The sequence below is a fragment of the Wyeomyia smithii genome, chromosome 3 (assembly GCF_029784165.1).
Source record: "Wyeomyia smithii strain HCP4-BCI-WySm-NY-G18 chromosome 3, ASM2978416v1, whole genome shotgun sequence".
Lineage (NCBI taxonomy): Eukaryota > Metazoa > Arthropoda > Insecta > Diptera > Culicidae > Wyeomyia > Wyeomyia smithii.
The window spans coordinates 259,943,195-259,953,765 of record NC_073696.1 but is presented as its reverse complement, the minus strand read 5'-3'; the positions used below and the strand labels follow the sequence as shown (position 1 = coordinate 259,953,765).

Here is a 10,571-nt window from a genome sequence, read left to right as displayed (position 1 = left end):
TTAGTATCGAAATAGTGTATTGTTTATTGTTCAACATCAGAAAACTTTTAATAAAGCGATCAATCATCATTAAAATTCTAACAAATCACACTTTTCAGTTTCTCAGAAATTCGCCTTACACAAAGGAAGTTTTTCAGTAACAGCCAAATAAAGTATTTTCATACAATGTTCTCAAACAAAAAGGTAACAAAAGGTATACCAACAATTACCAGTTGAGCCGTTACGAATACACCGTTTACAAAAAACGTTACCTCACGAATGGCCAAGCGTGAGCATGCGCGCGGTTGCCAGGCATCACCGTTGCGCCAAACATTGCAATTTAAACATTCACTTGGCTGAAACCCTTCGATATGGTAAAACATTTTAAATTTGATTATTTTCTACTACTTAACTACTCATTCACAGATTCTCTCGCGCACCAAATCGGAATCGGCCAAGGGAAACCGCGGTTCGGCAAGTTCCAGCAGCGGCAAAACGACCGTCGTTCCGAAGTTCGAGGAGTTTCTTCTCAAGCGTGACTACGTAGGGGCGAAAACAGTTTTACAGGTAATATCGAGCTCCACCCTTATTTTGTCTACGACGTAACAAGTGATAATTCGTTTTTGCAGTGTTCTAAAGAGTACGATGAAGTGGCCGATTTACTAAAGCAACTGTGGATTGCGTTTTGCGACTTCCATATTGGTGACTACAAAGATTCCTTACAGCAGTACGAGAAAATCTACGCAGCAGATCGGACCCAGAATGATGTCGCGTTAAACATCTGTGTGTGTATGTTCTACCTAGGAATGTATGAAGAGGCACAGAAACTGGTCGAAGAGCTACCGGAAAGTCCTTTGAAAATTCGCTTGCTGTTCCATTTGGCTCACAAGCTGGGGGAAGAAGATCGCCTCATGGAATTGCATGGATCACTGCGTGATGTCGTCGAAGATCAACTAAGCCTGGCAGGAATGCACTATCTTCGAGCTCATTATCAGGAAGCGATCGACATCTACAAGCGAGTGCTGCTGGATAACAAAGATTTGCTGGCTTTGAATGTTTACATTGCTATCTGTTACTATAAGTTAGACTATTATGATATCTCACAAGAAGTATTGGATTTATACTTGAACCAACATCCGGACAGTACAATCGCAATCAATTTGAAAGCTTGTAATCGATTCCGTCTTTTCAACGGTAGAGCAGCGGAGCAAGAAATCAAAAACATCGTCGATAACGGAACATTCGGAGCAGACCTGATAAAACACAACTTGGTGGTTTTCTGCAATGGCGAAGGAGCCCTGCAAGTTCTACCTCAACTTATCGATATTATCCCGGAAGCTAGACTCAATCTGGCCATCCATTACCTCCGGCGTGGGGAGATACAGGAAGCACATCAGCTGATGAAGGAAGTACAACCTTCGGTTCCACAGGAGTACATCCTGAAGGGAGTTGTCTATGCAGCACTGGGTCAAGAAACAGGCTCCAAGGAACACCTGAAGAATGCTCAACAGTGTCTTCATCTAGTCGGAGGATCGGCTTCCGAGTGTGATACCATTCCGGGACGACAGAGTATGGCATCTGCTTTCTTCTTGTATGGACAGTTTGAAGAAGTGCTGGTTTATTTGAATTCGATTCGCAGCTATTTTGTCAACGATGACGTATTCAACTACAATTATGCTCAAGCAAAAGCCGCAACCGGTTATTACAAGGAAGCGGAAGAACTTCTGTTGCAGATTCATGATATAACGATCAAAACCGATCACACGTACGCAATGGTACTAGCGAAATGTCACATCCATGCGGGGCACGCCGACCAAGCTTGGAACATTTTCCTAACCAAGGACTCGACACCGGATGCCTTTGCGTTGCTGCAGTTGATTGCCAACGATAGCTATCGGGTTGGTGAATTTTGGGTCGCGGCCAAAGCATTCGATACGCTTGAGAAATTGGACCCCAATCCGGAGTATTGGGAAGGCAAGCGGGGGGCCTGTGCTGGGGCCGTCCAAGCTATTCTAGCTAAGCGCTCCAGTGGAGCACCGCCGGGAGGAGTGGCCGAAGTGATTGCCCTGCTGCGTGACTCCACGAACACTCAGGCGGAAAGCATGCTACGGACGATCAGACGATTCGCGAGTAGTATCAAATAAACCTTATAAACAAATAAAATAACCTCTCAGTTCATTTTCATGTCAAATATAACTGAATTTCATTCAATAAATCGTTTACATCTTTTGAAGGTCAGTGCAGTAGTTTTCATTCCAGTTTATCACTCTGCATTGCACACGCTTCGTACACTACCGTTGCGTTGATCAGGCTGGTTAAATATATTCCGGAGCGATTTGTTATCAATGAAGCAGGATTTATTACTGCTGTCCTGGGGGTAACGCTGGAGTGCATTAAACAATTTGCAAACTGTGGATTTGCAAATGCATACACAGAGGGTCGAATGGGTTATAAAATTATTATGCTTTCTCTCGCCGTTTCGTGTACATTACAGTTATTGTAAATAGTACTGTTTCAATTGCGGTTTTGTAATACAGTAGTGAATGAACCAAAAGTAGATACATTTTTTATTTGAGATTCTTTCTGTTGATTTGTCTGTATCTCATAAATTTTGACGTAGAATACGTCTTACGACAACACATACAGGGACCCATCTTCAATACAGGGATCCAATTTCAATACCGAAAGCATCGAGAGCGTCACGAAAATTTTCCAATTTCAAACTTTTTAAACTCAGTCAATTTCCAACCGATTTCTGTCTTTTTTTCAGCAATTGATTGGAAAATCACTTAAGCACCCGTCCAGATGCAGAAAATTGTAATCTGATTGTTCGAACTATTGTACTATTGAAAATTGTTGAACATTGTCGAAACGAAAATATCGACTTTTGATTGGTCGCTTGCTGCCTTTCCCTAAAAAGGAACACAGAATGGAATACCTATTTAGCCGGAAATGCACTCTTTAGGCTATATAAGAGACTGTTTCTCCTCAAGCAATTCAGTGATCAGGATTATTATTCTCTGCTAGCGAGTTGAGTAGTACAGTTGTTTATTTTACGCCTCGTTCGCTTTGTACGTTCGTTCGTTAGATTCAGTTTTCGCGTTGGAAACCGACGCTACGGCGAACCCTAACAAGGGTGAATCAAAAACCAGTTCCAGTACGGAAAAACGGCCTCGCCCTGACAGTACGCCTGATTCTGCGGCTTAAAAGCTTTTGGCCAACAACAGATTCGCTGTCCTAGAAAACGCCACAGATCCCGAAATAGTAAAGGAGGAGAAAATCATGCCTTTCTGTGTGAAAGGCTTCCCGGAAGGTCTAGGCGAAGCAATAGTGTTTCATATTGACAAAGGACTGAAATGCACCATCCGCATGTGCACTGAAGGATACAAACTGATGGTTCCGTCGTTTAATCATGAAAGTTGATACCCTGTTGGAGGAACTAACATCAAAAGGACTCAAATCAATCTAGATCCATAAGATCAGTATCTAGATCCATATCGGAAGTAGCGTGATCAGTTATATCTCGTAAACCTGGAGAAAAAATCAACGTGCCTAGCGGACTTGCAGTCCATCCGAGCACTTTTTCACATCATCGTTGACTGGGAGCGCTACAAACCAGTGCATCATGACTTCACCCAATGCTTCAGCTGCCTGTTGTTTGGACACGGGACTAAAAATTACCATATGGCGTACCGCTGCATCAAGTGTGGCCAAACGCACGCCCCCGATGCCTGCCAGCTGATGGAGACCGCCAATCTGGTGTGCGCCAACTGTAAGGCTGGCCACAATGCGGTTCACCCCCACACGGTCTCCAAGGAAACTCGTCCGCAATGACATTCTCCCAAGCTGCAATTGGCACAACTGACAACGAGCCCATGCTCACCATCGAGTTATACGTTGCACTGGTCGTGGAATGCATCAACACTTTTCGTACTTGCAAAAGTAGAGCTGAACAACTGCAGTCTGCGGTGATGATCGCTTCCAAATATGGACCGTGGAATCATCAAGATTGCTAACTGGAACGCTTGCTCCATCAGTAACAAGAATTACTAGCTTGTTGACTTCCTCAACGTACACAAAATAGACATTGCAATCATCACGGAGACATTCTGTGCCGAACACGCATCAGTATCGGACGTGTTTGGTGATCGCTCCGATAGAATATAAAACAAAAGACGCGCGAGCAAGTGTTGGCATTGTTTGCCTGGTCGAGTGAAGGTTCAAGGTCGCCCGCCTTTGTGCAACTGTTTCGCATCGTGGCTGTTTGTTGGTGCGTGAGCCGATTTGGTTGCTAAGTGATTTGTGCTACAGCAGTGGACGAGAATCTCAACACAAAGGATTAAAAAGAAGAAGCCAACAGTTGACAGCGAGTTGTGTCGCTGTGCTGAGTGATCACACACCCGGCTCGCTGCTGGTTGGCTGTTTGGAGCTGCTGTATTGGTGCTGCTGGCTGTAACGGCTGCAGCTTCGACCGTTCGGACAACCAACCCTGCTGAAAGGAGAAGTAAAGAGGTACGTGTTCTGTCGGCGCTAGTGCGCTAGATTTAGCGCGATGGATGTAGATCCCTCGCCTCCCGTGCCACCATCCCCGAACCCCTCCGACCCTGTCCCTCCTGCCAACCCTTCCTCTGTTAATTCTCCAGTCCCCCCTCGCCCCAGGCTTTACCCGGACGGATCCCAGGGCAGCTTTACTGTTTTCTTTCGGCCAAAAGCAGGACCGAAATCGAAACCGTTAAACATCCTGCAGATTTCGAAAGACCTGACGGAGGGGTACAAGGCCGTGACCGAAACCTCCAAGGTCAGACCCAACAAGCTCCGTGTCGTGGTCAGCGACCTGGAACAGGCCAACGCTATTGCTCGCTCCGAGCTATTCACACGCAAGTATCGCGTTTATATACCCGCACGAGACGTGGAGATCGACGGTGTCATAACCGATTCGAGTCTGTCGGTCGAGTGTATCTTGGCAAGCGGTTTTGGCTGCTTCAAAAATGCTTTGTGTCACGACGTAAAAGTAAAGATCATAGATTGCAAGCAATTGCGGTCTGTGTCTCTTGTCAACGGCACAAAAGTGTACACTCCGTCAGACTCGTTTCGTGTTACGTTAGCCGGATCTGCTCTCCCTAGCCACGTCTCGATCGATCGGGTTCGTCTGCCTGTGCGATTGTATGTACCCCGTGTTATGAATTGCACCAATTGCAAGCAGCTAGGCCACACAGCCGCCTACTGCTGCAATAAGGCACGATGTAGCAAGTGTGGAGAAACTCATGCGGACGATTCTTGCAGTGTAAATGCTGAAAAATGTATTCACTGCGGGGAAAATCAGCATGAGCTCTCCACATGCCCGGTGTACATGCAGCGCAGAGATAAAATCAAGCGGTCACTTAAGGAACGTTCAAAGCGATCTTACGCTGAGATGCTGAAGAAGACCGTGACCACTTCTACCAGAACATCGAACCCCTTTAATTTGTTGTCCTCTGATGAAACCGATTCTGACGATTCACCAGCGGGAACAACTTATGCCAATCCTGGGGCGTCTAGAAAGAGAAAAAATATTTCCTCTCCTAAACTTCCCCGGAAAGGTCCTAAGATTTCCCGAAGTGAAATGAAAGTTACAAACAAACCAAACAGTGCTGCGGAAAAACCAAAGCAAACTCCTCCTGGGCTTACAAATTTAAAGTCCCAGAAGGAGTTCCCAGCACTGCCAGGAAAATCTAAAACCCCAGTTGTTCCTTTTGCACTCCCAGTTGATGAAACAAACTCTGGATTAGTGAAATTTTCTGACATTGTGGACTGGAATTTTGAAACTTTCAATGTACCCGATCCAATTAAAATTTTTCTTACAGCATTCCTCCCAACAGTTAGATCATTTTTGAAGCAGTTGACTGCCCAATGGCCCCTCCTTGCAGCGATTGTATCCTTCGATGCCTAATTCATCTGCGTATACGGAGGATTCTATCTCTGTCTTACAGTGGAATTGTAGAAGTATTTTACCAAAAATGGATTCATTTAAAGTTTTAATAAATAGAAACAAATGCGATGCATTTTCCCTTTGTGAAACTTGGCTTACTTCAAATATTGATCTCAACTTCCATGATTTTAATATTATTCGCCTTGATCGAGACACCCCATATGGAGGAGTACTTTTAGGGATTAAAAAGTGCTATTCTTTCTATCGTATTAACCTCCCCTCGATTCCAGGCATCGAAGTTGTCGCATGCAAATGACAATACAAGGTAAAGAGCTTTGTATTGCCTCAATATATATTCCTCCCAGAGCACAGGTTGGGCAACGGCTGCTCTTTGATTTAATAGAACTTCTTCCCTCGCCACGCTTGAATTTGGGAGACTTTAACTCTCATGGCGTGGCTTGGGGTTCCCCTTCTAATGATAACCGCTCCTCTTTAATTTATAACCTTTGCGATAGCTTCGACATGACTATTCTAAACAACGGTGAAATGACACGTATCCCGAAACCTCCAGCGCGCCCAAGCGCTTTGGATCTATCCTTATGTTCGACGTCGCTACGGTTGGCTTGCACATGGAAGGTAATCCTCGATCCTCACGGTAGCGACCATTTGCCTATTCTTATTTCAATTACTAACGGGTCAACTCGCATGCGACCAATTAACATTCCGTAAGACCTCACACGGAATGTCGATTGGAAGTTATACGAGGATATGATTTCAAAAGCGGTCGAGTCGATTCAACATCACCCACCACTTGAAGAATACAACCTCCTCGCGGGCTTAATCCTCGACGCCGCGTTGCAAGCCCAAACGAAGAAATATCCCGGCGTAACGATCAAAGAGCGGTCTCCAACTCCGTGGTGGGACAAAGAGTGCTCCGATGTCTACACGCAAAGATCCGACGCGTTTTTGGCCTTCCAGAAGGGAGGTATACCCGACGACTATATACGGTATTCGGAGCTTGATACCAAGCTTAAAAGCCTGGCTAAATCAAAAAAACGCGGATATTGGCGTCGGTTCGTGAACGAGACGTCGAGGGAGACATCGATGAGCACTCTTTGGAACACAGCCCGAAGAATGCGGAATCGCGTAACGGTCAACGAAAGCGAGGAGTCTTCAAGTAGGTGGATATTTGATTTTGCCAGGAAAGTATGTCCGGACTCTGTTCCTGCGCAAAACTTTGTTCGCGATACGTCTCCGGGTCACGACGCGATAGAATCACCTTTTACGATGGCAGAATTTTCAGTTGCCCTCCTGTCCTGTAACAATAACGCGCCTGGGTTAGATAGAATCAAATTCAACTTGTTGAAGAATCTACCCGGCAATGCCAAGAGGCGCTTGTTGAACTTGTTCAATAAGTTCCTGGAGCAAAATATTGTACCGCAGGATTGGAGGCAAGTGAAGGTGATAACCATCCAAAAACCAGGGAAACCAGCTTCTGATCACAACTCTTATAGGCCGATTGCAATGCTATCCTGTATCCGGAAATTGATGGAAAAAATGATACTCCGTCGTTTAGACCATTGGGTCGAATCAAATGGTCTACTATCAGATACTCAATTTGGCTTCCGCCGTGCCAAAGGAACGAATGATTGTCTTGCGTTGCTTTCAACAGATATTCAGCTGGCGTATGCTCGCAAAGAACAAATGGCGTCTGCGTTCTTGGACATTAAGGGGGCTTTTGATTCCGTTTCTATTGACATTCTTTCGGGTAAACTTCACCGACAAGGATTTTCTCCAATTTTGAACAATTTTTTGCACAATTTGCTGTCCGAAAAGCACATGCATTTTACGCACGGCGATTTGGCAACTTTTCGCATTAGCTACATGGGTCTTCCCCAGGGCTTATGTTTAAGCCCCCTTCTTTACAACTTTTATGTAAATGACATCGACGAATGTCTGGCAAATTCATGCACGATAAGACAACTTGCAGACGACAGTGTAATCTCTGTTACAGAAGCCAAAGATGCCGATTTGCAAGGACCATTGCAAGATACCTTGGACAATTTGTCTGCTTGGGCTTTACAGCTAGGTATCGAATTCTCTACGGAGAAGACTGAAATAGTAGTTTTTTCTAGGAAGCATGAACCTGCTCAGCTTCAAACACAATTAATGGGTAAAACGATTTCTCAGGTTTTGGTACACAAATATCTTGGTGTCTGGTTCGACTCTAAAGGCACCTGGGGTTGTCACATTAGGTATCTGATGAAAAAATGTCAACAAAGAGTGAATTTTCTTCGTACAATAACCGGACAATGGTGGGGAGCCCACCCAGGAGACCTTATAAGGCTTTACCAAACAACGATATTGTCTGTCATTGAGTACGGGTATTTCTGCTTCCGCTCCGCAGCAAACACACATTTGATCAAACTGGAGCGAATACAATATCGTTGTTTTCGTATCGCCTTGGGTTGCATGCAGTCGACCCATACGATGAGTTTGGAGGTCTTAGCTGGAGTACTACCATTGAAACCCCGCTTCTGGAGCCTGTCTTCTCGCATTCTTATCAAATGTGAGGTCTTGAACCGTCTTGTGATTGAAAATTTTGAGAGGTTAATCGAACTTAATTCTCAAACCCGTTTTATGACATTGTATTTCAATCACATGTCCCATAATATTAACCCTTCTTCGAATATTCCAAATCGTGTCGACTTATCAAATACTTCTGATTCTACTGTGTTTTCCGATACATCCATGATAGAAGAAACTCGTGGAATCCCGGATCATTTACGCGTGCAGCAGATCCCCAAAATTTTTTCCATTAAATATCGAAACATCAACTGCGACAATATGTTCTACACTGACGGATCACTTCTTGATGGGTCCACTGGATTCGGTATTTTCAATAACAATTTAACCGTCTCCCATAACTTGATAATCCTGCTCCTGTTTACGTCGCAGAATTGGCTGCAATTGGCTGTTCCTGTTCGTGATGTCTTGGCGAGCCGTGACCTATCCTACATGTCCCTTATATACGTTTTCCTGAAATCCATCCACGCCCCAGTTTAATCCTATTCCCTTCCGCCTACATCCAACCAAACGACAAGAACACGTTAAGACCCCGGATCCGGAAACAGCAACTAGACCCGAACGATACTCTCAGGTCCCGAGGGAGACAACCCAATATGCCAGTCCGTAATATCTTGGCCCAGCAGCGGAACATGTGCTTACCTATGGCAATGAAAACCATCATACAGTAAACCAGTGCTTTTAATGCAAAATATTATAGCTTTAAGTTAAATTTAGTTTCAGCTCGTAGTCGGCAGCGAGGATAAAAAATTTGCTTTTAGTTATTAAGATACTTTAAAAAGTAAGCTACCAGATATAATTGGCGCCGTTAAACATTAAATTGTATTTGTGCCGTGTCAAATAAATTATAGATGAACAAAAAAAAATCATCACGGAGACGTATCTCAAACCTGAGGTGATTACCGATTTGTACGGCTGGATCGAGCATATTCTCCTGGAGGAGGTGTGGCTATTGCTCTTTAGCGTAAAATAAGCTGTCATCTGCTACCGAGTTTCCAACTCAAAGTCATTGAGGCCGTGGGATTGGAAATAACCACTGGAGTCGGTCCCATTACCATCATCGCAGCCTACTGTCACAAGCAAGTCAACGTAAGAGACGGGACGGCAACGAACCTAAGAAGCGACTTCATCAAACTGACTCGGAGGCAGGGGCAGTTCATCATTGCGGTGACCTCAACGCAAAACACCAAGCCTGAGGCAACAGTCGACGCAACCAAAACGGCCTGATCCTCTTCAACGATCTACAAGTAGGCCACTACAACATCCTAGGTCCGGCCGCTCCCACCCGGTTGAGCAGATCCGGAGTACACGTAACCATCGACCTGTTCATCTCCAATATGAGCAACATCATCAACCCGGTTGTTCACCAAGAACTCAGCTTGGACCACTTCCAAGTGGTAGTCGAAGTTGGATCCTCTGCTAACCGATTCCAAGTCTCTCGGCGTAACTACCATCGAGTCGGTTGGGAGCGGATCCAGCGATGTGTGGACAACGCAATAGACTACAGCGTCCAGCTTGAGTCTTCAGAAAACACCGACCAGTGTCTTCAGTCCATCGATGAGGCATTATCCCTGACCCGGGATCTACATGTACCGGCTTCTAGTCTGGTGAGTAACTCTCTGAACCTAGACAACACAACCAAACGATATATCCAATTCCGTAATAGTATAAGACGACAGCACCAGCGCTCTGGCCTGCCTCACCTGAAGACCAATATCAATCGTCTCAACAAAATCAAAGCCAGGTTGGTGGATTAGAGAAACAAACATTTTGCTCAACATTTTCGCTCCCTCTCAGTCCGTGGAAAGTCGTTCTGGAGACTTACCAGTATTTTGAAAACCAAACCGAGATCTTTTCCCCCTCTATCACCCCTAACACCAATCCCCGGTCATTTTCTTTTAACAGCATCTGAGAAAGCCAATGCATTTGTTCAGCATTTTGTCAACTTTCACAATTTGGGTCATGTCATGGTTAGCCCGCACGAGCTTGCCGTCCAGAAAGTATTAACTAGAGTCGTCGATCTTCCATCAATCATTCCCGATGAATCTAAAACATCTGCTGATGAGGTGTTAGCTGCTATCAAGCGAACTAAGAACAT

General features: G+C 44.9%; 1 protein-coding gene across 1 annotated transcript; it reads left to right on the top strand.

Annotated features, from left to right (window-relative positions):
- Nucleotides 1–212: 212 nt before the first annotated feature.
- On the top strand, nt 213–2,217 carry LOC129729873 (intraflagellar transport protein 56). The gene is made up of 3 exons (XM_055688742.1): nt 213–353; nt 406–546; nt 609–2,217. Exons 1-3 carry the CDS (start codon nt 351–353, stop codon nt 2,121–2,123), a joined length of 1,659 nt encoding a protein of 552 aa, XP_055544717.1. The 5' UTR covers nt 213–350; the 3' UTR covers nt 2,124–2,217.
- Nucleotides 2,218–10,571: the final 8,354 nt, after the last annotated feature.